Genomic DNA, 15,023 nt, shown 5'->3' with positions numbered 1-15,023 from the left:
TGCCAGGTATCTCCTTAAACCGGTAGGGTTCGTGTGGCTTGACCCTGCTAATAGGCCCTGCCACTGTAGGGAGAGAGCACATGTTTCCCATACGTGTTAGTTTCAGTTAACCCGGTAGCATGTGGTGCAGGGACCGCGTGTTCATTATCAGTTTCTGGAGGAGAGAAAACATTGCACAGTTCAATACTTTCCAATTTGAGAGTGCTTTCATTTTCCTAAGCCATCATCCTATAATTTGTGTATTTAATTCAGAATGTAGTAATCTGATCCTAATGGCCTGCCAGATCTTTTCGTGAGCTTCTTTTCTTCCTGCACAGAGATCAGACAGGCTCTCTCACTCCCTTCAAGTGCATTTACAGCTGGGTGCCTGAGGTAGGAAGAAGCCTTGGACAATTCTCTGCTGCAGTCAGTCCAGCTGTAAAGTTGGGTAGGTTCAGGAGATGCTGGGTTAGAGCTCAAACTTTCTGGATAGATTGCCAAAAAATGCAATCAGAAATGTTTATTCTATTTGTATTTACCTGAAAGCAACTCAGGAAAGATACACATTTATCTATACTTCCCACTTAGAATTAGGAAAAAAACCCCTCAAAAACCACCCAGCTGAATCCTGTTTCTGTTCCGTGTACTCAAGCTAGACTTTGTAATAGTGGGTATAAAGTGCCTAGCACCCTTCCTCACTGCCCCCCTCCTATCAGCCAAGTTGTCTAAATGTGCTTTGTCTAATTTCTCCTGACTATTTTTTAAAATTTTTTTTGAGAGAGAAAGAGACAGAGTGAGCAGGGGAGGGACACACACACACACACACACACACAGAGAGAGAGAGAGAGAGAGAGAGAGAGAGAGAGAGAGAAGGAGACACAGAATCTGAAGCAGGCTCCAGGCTCCAAGCTGTCAGCACAGAGCCCGACGTGGGGCTCGAACCCACGGGTTCTGAGATCATGACCGGAGCTGAAGTCGGATGCTCAACTGACCGAGCCACCCAGGTGCCCCAACCTGACTTTTTATTCCACCGCACAGATTATATATAGAAAAATCGCTTGCTTGGTCAGGAGCGGTTGTTGAGTACAGATACCAGACACGTATTAGTTAGCAATTAAAATAATTGAATATACCATTTATTTTATACTTTACTAAGGTCAGTTTTATCTACTAAGTGGAGAGGTTGTTGGTGGTTTTACTAAATAGTTTATGGCGTCTTAAAGAGCCGCGTTTTGAGGATTCTATAGATGGTTAAAATATCTCCATGGTGAAGAAGCATAGATAGGAGTGAAACTCCTGGCTTGCCGTTGTTCCTTCTTACAGATGCCCCTTCCTTTGAACGACTGTATGTATAATTGTTTGTAGAATGGCTTTGTCTATCAATCCTGTATTGCTTTCCCACTTAGTTTCTTTTGTCTTAAGTATTGTTTGAATTCTTTTTGGACTGTTTACTTTGGTTTGTCTCCAGGTAATTCCATAAGAATTTATAAATGATACCAGTTTTCAGTCTAAACTTTGGGGGAAAAAAAAAACCCTTTCAATTGGTGTTGTACCTTCAGGGTAATAATTGGAATTTGTCTGAATATCTGTATGTGTGTAAATGTGTGTACACATACTTAATTTAGACCTCTTTATATCTTTCTAATATAAATTTTTGAAATAAATATTGGAGATAAATATTTGGTCTCCGTAGGAACTTGCTGAATTTCTGGTAGGTGGTTTTTATCCGCTAGGGGCACAAAGGATGTTCAGGCTACCTATTCATTTGTTGAAACTTGGACTCTAGCTCCAGATCAGCTGAACCACAATGAAAATTACTCATTGTGTGTAACACATTCTTGAATCATAAATGGAAAAGGTAAGTACTTATTTCTAATCCCTGAGGTGGAGGAAATCAACATTGTTAGCTAAAAAAGGCAGAAGGGGTTGAATTTAGGAAACCACTCAGACTGGATTCTAGCATCTTCTCAAATTGCATCTTGAAGCGTAGTCCTCCTTTAATTGTACTTCGCTCCTTGGCCCTCTCTAGCTCCTTCTCCTAGGTCTTTGAGGACTTGTGCATGCTGGGTCTTGTTTCTGCACCGCATCGTCCTTGAGGCCCGCACGTCTGGCCTGCCTTCATTTTGTGTTCCCCCGCAGCTGGCGTAGTCCTGGGCACGCAGACGCAGGACGGGTGGTTCATTGGCTGCATCTATGTCCAGAGCCTGCCTCAGTGTTGGGAGTAATACACATTTCGGGTTGGAAGCTGTGGGTCCACGGTTTGATGGCTGTGGGCCCTTGGCCAAGTCACAGCCGTGTTTAAGCTCCCTGACATGGCATGGCTGTCGTCAGCGCGCTCTCTGCCGGCTGTGGCAGGGATGTGTCTGACCAGGGCAGAGCCCCATGCGGACACTTGCGCCCCTGGTCACAATAGCTCACAGAGCTTCAAGCTGTGCTTGGGCCATAACCCCCCCCTTTTTTTTTCTTTTTCTTTTTCTTTTTCTATTGGAAGTGGACTCGTCGCTGCTTTGTTACTTTCTGAGAGACCAAAAACATTTAAAAACTTTTGCATTTGTGTTTATCCGGGAGTTTCTGTTGTGAAAAATACACTAAAGCTTTTCTAATGATAAACCATGGACTCCTGAAAGAAACTTTTAACTTCAAGTGTGAATTCCATATATTTTATGCATATATAAAAATTTATATATTTACTTTTAAGAGTCTTCTTAGTTCTTTTTCTTTTTTTTTTTTCAGTTATTTGTTTTGAAAGGGGGAGAGTGCGTGCGTGCATGCGCGCCATGTGCACCCAAGCAGGGGAGGGGCAGAGAGAGAAGGAGAGACAGAATCCCAAGCAGGCTTCACGCCCGATGCTGGACTTGAACTCATGAACCATGAGATCGTGACCTGAGCTGAGATCAAGAGTTGGACGCCCAACCGACTGAGCCACCCGGGCGCCCCTCTTCTTAGTTCTTTAGTAGCAGTAGATAAATATTTAGTCAATGTTGCATTTTGACTGATGTTTTATTCACTGGTGGGGGAGTATATGGAAATGGTGCTTTGACACAAAATCGTACTGCTGTGATGGGAAGTAAATCTTACCCACGGGCAATACTAACACATCCAAAATGATATCCAAAGATTTTCTTTCATTGAACAGATACTTGACCCTCATCTGTGTCCATGACACGATACTACACCTACAGGTAATTTAGAGACGGAAGGTTTGTTGTATTTCTGCCACGAGACGGTGCATAAAACGGGTGCGAAGGTAACGTAGGCTGCGGTGGGTGAGGCCACGGAGGCTCCAGAGCTGGGCCCTGGCAGTGCAGGGAGGGCGACCACAGGCAAGGTGGGGTCTTAGCCAAGACTCAGACACACGGCCACCATGGGGGAAAGGCCCGTAGGCCTCGGTGATGGAGGACAGAGTGTGGATCAGGGAATGACCGCCAGGCCAGGGGCTGAGGGAGGGCAGTGTGCAGGGAGATGGCAAACGGGGAGAGAGCCTGATGGTCTTTGGGGTGAAAAGAAGTAAATGTGGGACTTGTGCTGTCCAGGTATACTGTGAGTTAGGGGCTTCCTACAGAGATTAGAACTGGCGCTAAGCCGTATCTGACCTAGAAGTAAACAAATGTCACAGACACCGATGGCCGTACGAGTTCAGACGATTGGCTGCCGGGCCGTAGAACCGGATGCCGAGAACCCCACCCTTCACAGTCTTGAGTTCCTGGGACGCTTGGGTGGTTCTGTCCGTTAAGCCTCTGACTTGAATTCGACTCTTGATTTTCACTCTTGGTGTCATGGTTCACAAGTTTGAGCCCTGCATTGGGCTTCACGCTGACAACGCGGAGCCTGCTTGGGATTCTGTCTGTCTCCTCCGCTCTCTCTGCCTCTCTCCTCCATCCTCCCTCCCCCCACCCCCAATAAATAAATAAACTTAAAAAAAAAAAAAAAGAATCTTGAGCTCCTCACGCAAACTGCAGGCTCGGCAACTAAGGCCATAACCACCTCTGATTAAGGGCACAGGGGCCCCAGAGCAGTGGGGGCTCCCAGGCAGAGCAAGTCCAGGTCAGCCGGGGAGCTTTCCAAGAGGGGGTTGGTGCAAACCTATTTTCCAGGAGGACAGATTAAACCCTGGCCTGGATCTATGACCCTGTGCCCTAAGTAGGTATGGTCCCTGGAGACAAGGACAGACAACCCTCCCACCTTAATTAAGATGAAGTGAGTGGATGCCTGTATGTAAGATTCTTACTGCCTCTCCTGAGCGAGCAGCTTTCTCTCCAATAGGGTCTCTATCTCTGTGGGAGGGAAACACTCCAAAAAGAGTCACAAAAGACTGAATCTCAAGGTAATCCAGGACTTTAGCATCTGTTCATCACCTTGAACTTGACTCATTGTCGCTAACATTCATGGCTTCAAGTCTATGAAATTAATGGAGGAGCCTAGACTTTCCTCAAGGACCTTGAGGGTATTTGGGCTGAGTCTTGAAGTTTGTGAAACATTTTGCCAGGAGGTGAGAAAAGGGTAGTGGAGGATAGCTTCTTTCTAGAAAACCGGGAGAATGAGCATATCCCTGGAGTGTGCCGTGTGAAGAGGTGAGGGGTAGAGTGAAGGCAGCCGGATGAGATGAGATGAGGTGTGATGGACCTTGAGGGCTGTGCTGGGGAGGTGGGACCACCCTGTGAGCTGTGTAAAGACCTAGTGTCGAGCAAAAGAAGTCTACGTATTTGTTATGGGAAGTTCGGGAACAGACAAAACAAGGTGTGATACTAGAGTCGAAATGCTGGTCCCTTGCTGGGGACAGCTAGGACTGGGAACGCACGAGGGAGGCTCCGTGAGTGCTGGCTGTGTCGATACCTCCCGGCAGTGGCCGAGCACTTATCAGGCACTTGATGCCTCCATCTGTAAAGGCTAGCTGTCCACGTGTGCTGGGGAAGGAGATTGGAGGCAGGGAGACGAAGCCGTAAGGAGGGGAGGAACTGGAGGTGAAGGTCTTAAGTGGTTTGGGCTTCAGTGACTGTTTCTATAAACGTAGCTCCGCCCCCCACCCTGGCCTCTGCAGAGTATGTTCCAGGTACCTGTTCTCCCTGGTGCTAATTGACCGATGTGTTTGGAAATTTGACCTGCGTTGTATCCCTACACCTATGACTCATTTCTAAAAGCCGGCAGTTTTTTGGCGTAAGGGAAAGAAATCATGAGGACAATTGAGTTTTAAGTATTCCACCGTAGAGTATTATTGCCAAAGGAATCTATTGTGTTTTCAAATCACTGTGACCAGATATTTAGTGGTCTCTCACCTGCAGGAGAAATTAGACGTCATCTTAACGTTCTGAGGAGACAGAAACTTGGGTGGGAGCTTCAGCAATACTGATTTTGACCTAAGAACTGCCCAAGGAGAGAATTCTTTTTCCTGGGAGCTCATGAGCACCGTATGCAGACAGCCTGCTCTGGGCTGGGTTCTGGGCTGGGTGTCGGGGACACAAATGGAAACAGGACATGGTGCCTCAAGGAGCCCGTTGTCCAGGAGGAAAGCTGGCGTGTGAGCAAGACTTCCAGTGCAGTGAGAGCCAGTAGTGGGAGAAGTGGTACAGAGGAGGGGCTGTTGCAGCTCAGAGGATCACGAAGGCTTTAGAGGTGATGCCTGGGCAGGGCTTTTAGAGGAAGTGAGTTACTGCACAGGCGACTCAAGTATTGGCGGCAAGGGGTGAGGTGGGCGAGATAGTGGGACAGGGCATAGAGGTGTGCGATGACACCCACACGAGGGCTGGGTGTCCTTGTCGTTGCTGGAGCCTGAGGTGCTGCGGCAGGGATGGCAGCACGGGGCGGATTTGCGTGTTAAGGATGGCCTTGGGCCCAGACATGTAAAAGGCTAGTGTCAAAATGTAAGCGAGAGGTGAATTCAGGAGGTGGGCGGGAGCAGGTGGCAGTAGGCCACATCCAGGGGTGTGGGCGCTTGGCAGGGTGTTGTTGGGCGTCGGGTCTGGAAAGACCTTTTAGCCCTCCTGCCCCCCGCAGTGCCCCGTGCTTTTGCTCTGCGTTTCACCAGCTGCAGGGCAGTGGCCCAGCTCGGGAGCCAGGCAGATCTGAGTTCTACTCCGGCTGCACGTCTTACCCGATGTGTGACCTTGGACAAAGCTGAAGGACTTCACCTTTCTGAGAATGTCATCTAAACGATGCGGATGAGGGGTGCTGGGTGGCTCAGTTGGTAAAGCGTCCGACTTCGGCTCAGGTCATGATCTCACGGTTTGTGGGTTCGAGCCCCGCTTCGGGCTCTGTGCTGACAGCTCGGAGCCTGGAGCCTGCTTCGGATTCTGTGGGTCCTCTCTGTTCCTCCCATGCTCATGCCATCTCTCTCTCTCTCTCTCTCTCTCTCTCTCTCTCTCTCTCAAAAATGAATAAACATTAAAAAAATGTTTTTAAAGATGAGGATGATAGAGGGGTCTAGGGAGATCAAATGAGGAGTTCTGTCTTAGCCCAGCACCTGCAGAGCGTAAGTACTGCACGTAAGGGTCAGTGCTGCTCTTTTAATTAATGATCAGCGTATCAGACAGGTATCTCCATGCTGGGAGTGATGGCAGTTGGGGGGTCCCTGCAGGAGGATCTGCGGGAGGTAAGGGGCTGCGGGCAGAACGAAGAGGCCTGCTTGGTGGTGGGTCCGCACACGGCGAGGGCCGGTGCGTGAGAGCATGGCTGTCTCCAGCCCATGTTCCCCAGGTCTGCTAGGAGAAGGGGAGGGCCTGGGGCGCCTCATCAAAGTGATGTTCCTTTTTTTTTTTTTAATTTTTTTTTTTATGTTTATTTGTTTTTGAGAGAGAGAGAGAGAGAAAACGAACGAGCAGGGGAGGGGGAGAGAGAGAGGGGGACAGAGGACCTGGAGCAGGCTCTGCGTTGACTGCAGAGAGCCGGAAGCGGGGCTCGAACTCACGATCTGTGAGACCATGACCTGAGCAGAACTCAGATGCTTAACTGACTGAGCCACCCTGGCACCCCCAAAGTGATGTTCTTAAGCTGTTTGGAGCCTGATACACGAGAGTCTTGCCAGCAGGACTGAAGGGAGAGGCCGAACAAGCCCACCACTCACGGGGGTTGGTTCCTATGGCTCTTCCCACGGAGCTGTATTTAGAAGTGTCATTAAAGTCCTTTGGGGGCAGGGGGATGGGTAAAATAGAGGAAGGGGATTAAAAGGGACAGACTTCTGGTTATAGAACAAGTAAGTTACAGAGGTGTAACTACAGCACCGGGAATAGAGTTGTTAACACTGTAACAACTTTGCGCCGTGGCAGGTGGCAGCTAGAATTAGGGCGATCACTTTGCCATGTATTCGAATGTTGAATCGCTCAATTGCACACCTGAAATTAATATAATATTGTATGTCAGCTGCACTTCCATTTAAAAAAAAAAAAAAAAGGAAGAAAAGAATACAAAAAATCACCACCCTAAAAGAAATCTTTCTAGACTCCTGGGTAGTTTTAGTTATTTGTGGTCAGGTTCAGTGGTTCCTGCCAGACATGCTCTCAGTGGACAGAGAGCCCGAGATGCAGAGAAGAATGGGAGGTGCTCCAATCAGGCTGTGCCTTCGGCTTGGCCGTGAGCAAGTGACATGTGCACGTGGGGAGCGTCTCTCTCCTTTCAGAAGCTAGTCCTCAAGTTCAGGAAAAGGGGCTTAAGCTCTTCCTGCTTCCGTCCTCCCCCCTCCCCCCAGGTTTTTGTTTGTTTGTTTTGTTTTGTTTTTCTGCTTTTGATCTCAAAGCAACTAATTCCTTGCTGCAAAAGTTTTAGGTATTTTTACCTGTTCCTTCTGATTCCGGGATGGCATACACTGTGTAGGGCACACTGTTTGAGAAGGCTTATTAGATACATAAAGTTACACATTATACCCACGTGTTAGATACATATCCTAGTCAGGGTGTGCGATTTTCTATTATTTCAGCACATGGGCCATATTTGCCTGGCTTCCGTTCAGATGAGGTCAGGGATCATCTCTGCGGTGGGAGAGTGTGACGTTGCAACCTTTTATCCCATCCCTCATCTCCACACTACAAGAGTCCTTTCCTTTTGTAAAAATAAATGGGGCAGAGCATGCCTTCTGGTTCCCCTTTGGGTTAAATGTAACTCGGGAGGGCTCCGTGGAGCAGCGTTGCAGTGTCGGTCATTGATCGGTGCTTGGATGGCTGCAGTAGCTTCTTGGCTGAGCACTCTCCATCTTGCTGGGCTGTTGTCCTGAAGTGCTGCTCTCTGGAGGAGGAACGCCTGGGCCAGACTCCTCAGGGCGCTTGTAGCCTCCTTCAGGTGGCCGACTCACGGTGGGGGCAGGGGGCGGGTGCTAAGATCACAGGGAGCCACCTCTCCAGCCAGGCATGTTCCCCCCCGGGGCCCCCTCGTACTTCGCTCATTCCTGCCCTTGCCTGGGATTGCCCCACCCATCCCAATCCCTTACTTTCTTCAAGGCACATCTTGAGGCTCCTTGTTATAAAGCGTTTTCAGGGTCGCCTGGGTGGCTTAGTCAGTTAAGCGTCCGACTTCATGATCTCACAGCTTGTGGGTTCGAGCCCCACACCGGGCTCTGTGCTGACAGCTCAGAGCCTAGAGCCTGCTTCAGATTCTGTGTCTCCCTCTCTCTCTGCTCCTCCCCCACTCATGCTCTGTCTCTCTCTCTCTCTCTCTCTCTCTCTCTCAAAAATACACATTAAAAAAAAATTTAAAGCGTTTTCAGATGAGCATCCTCTCCCAGTCTGTGCCCAGCATGCTGTTAGTGCTTTTGTGTCCCACTGTGTCACCTGCTGTGGACTGTTGTCACGTCTCCTACCTGTGAGAGGCTACCAGGCTCGTGGGGGGAGGCGCGGGGAGACCTTGTTCCAGCGGGGGACTGCCGTCGCTTTCCTGGGATGAAACCCCGGGCTTGACTTCTCCAGCGAGACAGAATGGCAGTGTTAGAGTACCTCTCCGAAGCGTCTTTGAGCTCTCAAATGTCTTCAGCATTTGTCCGTAATCTACTGCTCATGATACAGTTGCTGCCAATGGGCGATGATTCTTCTAAAGCAAAGTGGGAGAGAATATAGGTTTTTGCGCCCGTATGGTGGTTCGTGTTACACGTGTGGATACAAAATCTTTCTCTGTGTAGTGTCGGGGGGTAAGCATTGGAGCGTGCACGGTAAAATCTGTGTCACTTGAAAAAGTTCCGGAGTAACATTTGCTTCTACTATGGTTTTTGTAGGTGAAAAGGAAGGAACTCTTCTTCCAGAAAGTAAAGCGATTTTTTCGTTTGTTTGTTTGTTTGGGAGCCTCCAAATACTAATATTTGTCACACATCTCTTTTTCTGGAAGGAAACTTGAGGATATGACGCACATGAAGTAAAATGTTAGCATCTCGAGGCTAAGCCGCTGCTGTGCCGTGTTACGTTATTTGATTTGATTCTTTGGAAACGTAATGCATTTTGCCTTTTCTCTGTCTTCTCTGTAGTCAGAAAATGGGGAAGAAGAGTCGAGTGAAAACGCAGAAATCGGGCACTGGTGCCACAGCAAGTGTGTCGCCGAAGGAAACCTTGAACCTGACCAGTGAGCTGTTACAGAGTAAGTTCCCCCCTGGCCTCCCCACCCTCACGCGGGGCTGCGAGGCTTCTCCTCTCTGCATGCTCAGGCCACACGGGTCAGTCTCTGGCCTGGCGAGGCGGGAAGTGGGACAGGCTGGGGTTCAAATCCTGGCTTATTAGCCACGTGAGCTGGGCAACTTTTGGAACTGCTCTGACCCCCACTCTCCCCTGCTGTAATAAACCTGGGATATTGACAGCGGGTAGGGAGGAATGAGGCCCTGGTGAAACCGTGTACCTGAAGCTTCTCTAGCGCAGCCGCCCACAACAGGGGCTCCCCTGGGTCCCGGTGGGCAGGGACCAGCTCGACCACCGTGGACAGGCCGCGTAAGCCCTGTGAGCCTCGGGGTCCACAGCAGTGCGAGGCGAGTGCAGCGGGCCTCCCGGAGAGCAAACCGTTGGAACTCTGCTCCCTCGTCAGAATGGCTCCCCTTTAGTTTTAGGGATTTGGTCATAGTTTTCCGATTTCTTGGTTCAAGGACATTAAGTATCTGTTAAGTGCCTGTACTTGCTTCAGTAAGTTAGTATAAATTGGTAAATTCCTTTTTTCACTGTGAATTTAAATCGGTGCTATGTAGGTTTCCAACTTGGCTGGGGTCCCTGTATTAACTACCTACGTTTGCCTCCTCTTCCTTGTACGCTCAGATTATGTGACAGGCCAAACCCCAAACGCACGCTTAACTGTCTCTCCGTTGCCAGCAGCAGGTAGCAAGCGAGTCGGGTCAGGTCCCACCCTGGGTGCTCCTGTGGACAGCGTGGGCCCCCGCAGAGCCCTGACGTGCTGACCCGTTGCCTCCTCTGTCCCCCACCGGACGGCGGGCAGCTTGTGGACAGGCCCTGTCTTGTATTCCGGGGCCTCCGTCGGGGTTTGCCGATGGAAGAGTGACTGGTTAGCCGTAAGAGTTAGGAGTCCACGTGGTTAGGGCTGGGTGGTGTTATTTACCACAGACACTCTTTCCTCAGAAGACGAGGGTGGCCGTGGGAAGAGTGCGCTCCTTTAAACTCCTACAGTTGTTTGAAGAGGAAAGAGCTCGCTGACAGGCCGGGTGCCCAGAGCACAGCCTCCAGAAACGCCCGGCACCGGTCTGAGTGCTGCCTTTCGCTTCTGGCCCCTCCCGCAGAGTCTCAGCTTCCTGGTCAGCAGTGACTGTGCTGTCTCTTTTGTGACTCCTCCAGAGCGTGCTTAATATAGAGCCTTACACACGGGTGTGAAATGTTTGTTGAGTAATTGTCCTTATGTCCGATTTAACTGGTTCCTTCAGACAGCCACTGTTCTAGGGCTTAACTAGAAAGAAACGTTGACTTTTAAGGTTGCCTTTTTTTTTTTTTTTTTTTTTTTTTATCCCCTAGAAGAGTTTTTAGGGAAAGGGAAATGCTTTGCATCATAGCCTAGCTTTTTAGATTTCCCCACGTACAGGTGTATTCTGAGGACCATCCGTCAGTGCAGGTTCAGTGCTCACACTTAGGTTCGGGGCCCCAGGTTAATAAGCATGTGGATGGTTTCAGAGGGTTTATATGCTTTGAAAAGTACATCTGATTTATACCTGTCACGTTTATCATCGTGGCTGTGGTACCTTTGTCCTTTAAAAGTAAACCAGCAGGGGGGTGCCTGACTGGCTCAGTTGGGGGGAGTGTGCGACTCGACCTCGAGGACGTGAGTTCGGTGGGCATGACGCCTACTTTAAAAAAATGGTAGGGACACGTGGGTGTCAGTTAAGTGTTCAGCTCTTGGTTTCGGCTCAGGTCACGATCTCACAATTAATGGGTTTGAGCCCCACGTTGGGTTCTGCACTGGCAGCATGGAGCCTGCTTGGGATTCTCTCTCTCCCTCCCCCCACTCTGCCCCTCCCCTGCTCTCCCTCTCTGCCTCTCTCTCGGTTGTCTCTCAAAATAAATGAATAAACTTAAAAAAAAACAATTAAAAGTAAAGCAGCAGTGGCAGCAAAACCCAAATCCTCTTTGTGCTGGAGCCTGACCGGTAAGTTGAAAGCAAACAGTGTTTGAGTGCCGTGACGTTTGTGTTCCAGGGTGCAGTAGCCCCGCACCCGGCCCGGGGAAGGAATGGGAGGAGTACGTGCAGATCCGGTCTCTCGTCGAGAAAATACGGAAAAAACAAAAAGGTATATTTTCTAGAACGGTAATCGTATTTGAATAAAATCACGGAGGGACTTGGCACAGGTCAGAAAGCTCATGAGGGCAGTGAAGGACCCGGCGTCATTCCTGCCTGCGGAAGGTCACTGCGAAGGGGCCCGGAGTTAGGGAGAGATGCGCTGGGCAGCTGTCCCAGGACCTGTCCCATTTCTGAGGTGTGGCTGCTGGCTTTGGAAGGAGTGAGAATGTTTGGCTGTAGGGGAAAAGTGTTCATTCATATGCAGGGGCTAAGATGACACGACTTTTGTTTGTCTGTATTTTATGAAATCTCTGTTGAGAGCCGTTTGTTTTTCTGTAGTGTGTTTCCTTTAGGGTTTGAGGTCGGTACACAATGCCATGAGTGATGAACACACAAATACGCACTAATCGAAGTCAAACAATGAACTCAAACAAATCTTGGTTAAATAAGAGGCGAAGTTATATATCCAAAGCAGTGTTTTTACAGGGTGTGTTCAGCAGGTGTCTTAATGATTCTCAGCCAGGCCGGCGACAGGGCCAAGTGTCAGTTTGAAAAAGCCTATTCAATATGTCTATTGTCTTAGTTCTATAAAGCACAAAAAATAAAAGATTGGTATGCAGGGCCACATGGGAGGTAGCAGGGAAAAACACAAGGAGCCTGCATTTTAAAGGGTGAGAAGAACCTTCTTAGACCCCGTTTTTGTACATTGCCCTGAAAGTGAATCACAAGAGGGTTTGTTTTTTTATTTGCTCTCCGTAGTGGTAGTTTTATTGCTGTCCTGTGTAATTCTGCGAACCTCCGGGCTTTAGGTTAGATGGTCTCGGGCCCCAGATGGTGACAGGTTCCTTTATAATGTGTTCATTTGCACCAAGTGGTAGACCGTAAGTTTTGTACGTCCTGAGTGTCTGTCGTCAGCGGAATCTGCTAACTACGACTGACACGAAGGTGAGAGCATTCTGAGTTCTCAGCGAAGAGGGACTTCTGTCTAAGAACGTCCGTACACGGTCGAGTCTCCTGCGTGTCCACTGTGGTGCAGCACGGCCCCCGGCCGTCCTGCTTCACAGACCCAGGGGACCATTGACCGTGTCCCGGTGACGTGACTCCAGGCACCTGGGCTGGACTCCACGCCTTGCTCCTGACGTTTTCGAAGCTCCCGTTCTTCTCCCTTTATTCATCAAGTAGCGGTTCTTCCCGGCTTTGGAAAAAAGCATGGCTCTTCAGGTCTTTGAATATTTCAAACATGCTGAAGAGGACAAAAAATAACACAACAACGCCGAAGAATCTCCCACCCAGACTGGATCAGTCCCCCAAGCCGGGTTCCCCCTCCTTCCCACCTGCTGGTCTGACCCTGTCCCTCCCTCCATCCTGTGTTTTGTCTTCATTGTTTTTGAGAAATACACGCTGCAGTCAGAGCTGAAGCCCCATGCTTCTGTCGCCTTCCCTTCTTGCCCTCTGGAGTTGGTCTTTGCTGAGAATATTTTTCCACTTCACGCATAACCCCATAAAAATACATGGTCGTAAGTGGTATCTTCAAAATTTGCATAAATGGTATCAGGCCACTTGAATTTTTAGAAACACGGTGTTACATTTGTTTTATTTGCGGTGATACGTACGGTCCACCTCATGCAGATCATTGGACAGAATTTTGCAAGACCGTCTGGTCCTGCGTTCTGAGGACCAGGCCTGTAGCGCCCAGCCCTACACGCGCCTCCTGTGCCCGTGCCAGCTGCCGATTTCTGTCTCCCTGGGGATTTTGCTAAAGCAGAGCTGCGGATGAGACCTGGCACGCTGCACTCGGGGTGGGGGGCTGCTCTTACGACCGAGGTGGTGAAGCCCCTGCGCCCCCTGCCAGTGCCTCGCCTCCTGCAGCTCCTCAGTCAGCAGTCCTGTGACAGCAAGCGCATCCCTGTAACCGCCAGGGGTCTAGGGGCGTAACGCGCCTCTTTGTCACTGGTTAGGTTATGTACTGGGACTGTTCGGTGATTAGGTTTGTTCTGTTTTTCTTTCCTTGCGATTTCTCCTTTTGCCCGTGTGTTATTTAGAAGTGTCCCATTTAACTTCCAACTATTTGGGGATTTTCGAGATCTTTTCCTTTTGTTGATTTCCAATTTGATTGTGCTGTAATCAGAGAACATTGTATGAATTCTGCCTTTTCCAATTTACTGTACTTAAAAAATTTTAAGCCAATTTGTCTATTTTTTAAGCTTTTTAAAGTTTTTCACTAAAGCATAACTGACGTGATACTGTATTAGTGTCAGGCGTATGACATAGGGATTGGATATTCCGTACATTACAAAATGGTCACCTCTGTAGGTGTGGTGACCACCTGTCTCTGGTGATGAGTTTTGATTTCAAGATTGGAGCGTTATCACTATTTCCAGTGTGTGTTTTTTTAGTTTCCGAGAGCAGAAGGAATAACCATAGATCCTAAACGTAGCTCTTGTTTTCTAACACATGGAATTGATACAGGTCTGTCTGTTACTTTTGATGGAAAAAGAGAAGATTACTTTCCCGACCTAATGAAGTGGGCCTCTGAAAATGGAGCCTCTGTCGAGGGTTTTGAAATGGTCAACTTCAAAGAAGAGGGCTTTGGTTTGAGAGCAACAAGAGACATCAAGGTGAGTTTTGATCCCTTCGTCCGGGGGGCCCTCCGTGTGCTTGGATTGTGCTGCCGTGCGGGGACGGGATGTGCAGTCAGGTGTCTGGGCTTGCCCTGACCTCTTAGGCGAACAGGCAGCCTGCAGCCAGCACTCCGTGACCTGCTGCGGGGTCTCCAGGCTGACCGGGGGCCTGGAAGAGCCTTGCCCGTGTTCGAGGCAGCCCCTTCCTGTCCGTCCTCCCTGGGAGCCGCGCTGCTAACCAGTGACCTGGGGCAAGTCAGCTCATGTTTCAGAGCCTCTGTTAGGAGGTCACAGAACAAGCCTCAAAGGATTCGAGACTTGAACGGAAGGATGTGGGCTCAGGTTGGTTAGGAGGGGGAGCCCACAGGGCCTGCGATAGAGTGGCTGTGGGGCGGAGGGCGGGCAGTGTCGGGTGCTTACTGGTTTTCTGGCGAAGGTGACCGAGTGCTTGGTGGTGCCACCTGCTGAAGCCTCACGGCCAGAGCTGAACGGGGAGGAGGAAGGGCAGTACAATCTGCTCAAAGGGACAAATGCTTTTCCTCTGCTCTGGGTCATTCTTTCCAGATGAAGGCGGCAGCTGCACCCCGACATTCCCAGCCTCTCTCTGCCCCTCACTCGCCTCTCTCAGGAGGCATAGCTTAATCTGATGACTTGGGGCGAAGGAGCTGGCCGTGGCCTCTTTCTTGGTGGGAGCTGCTTGCCCACGTGCATCCCTTCCGCTGTGCTCTCTCCACTCTGTAAGCTTTACAG

The 15,023-nt window shown here is 49.5% G+C and overlaps 1 protein-coding gene across 1 annotated transcript in view; it reads left to right on the top strand.

Moving 5' to 3' along the window:
- SETD3 (SET domain containing 3, actin histidine methyltransferase) overlaps positions 1–15,023 on the top strand; it is a 79,781-nt gene that overhangs the window by 5,697 nt on the left and 59,061 nt on the right. Inside the window, exons 2-4 of the mRNA XM_030319940.1 lie at positions 9,416–9,525; positions 11,570–11,662; positions 14,122–14,270. Coding sequence (XP_030175800.1) covers positions 9,423–9,525; positions 11,570–11,662; positions 14,122–14,270 — 345 coding nt within the window. The 5' untranslated portion in view covers positions 9,416–9,422. The remainder of the gene's footprint in view (positions 1–9,415; positions 9,526–11,569; positions 11,663–14,121; positions 14,271–15,023) is intronic.

The sequence above is a fragment of the Lynx canadensis genome, chromosome B3, assembly GCF_007474595.2.
Source record: "Lynx canadensis isolate LIC74 chromosome B3, mLynCan4.pri.v2, whole genome shotgun sequence".
Lineage (NCBI taxonomy): Eukaryota > Metazoa > Chordata > Mammalia > Carnivora > Felidae > Lynx > Lynx canadensis.
This window is presented reverse-complemented; position numbering and strand designations above follow the sequence as displayed.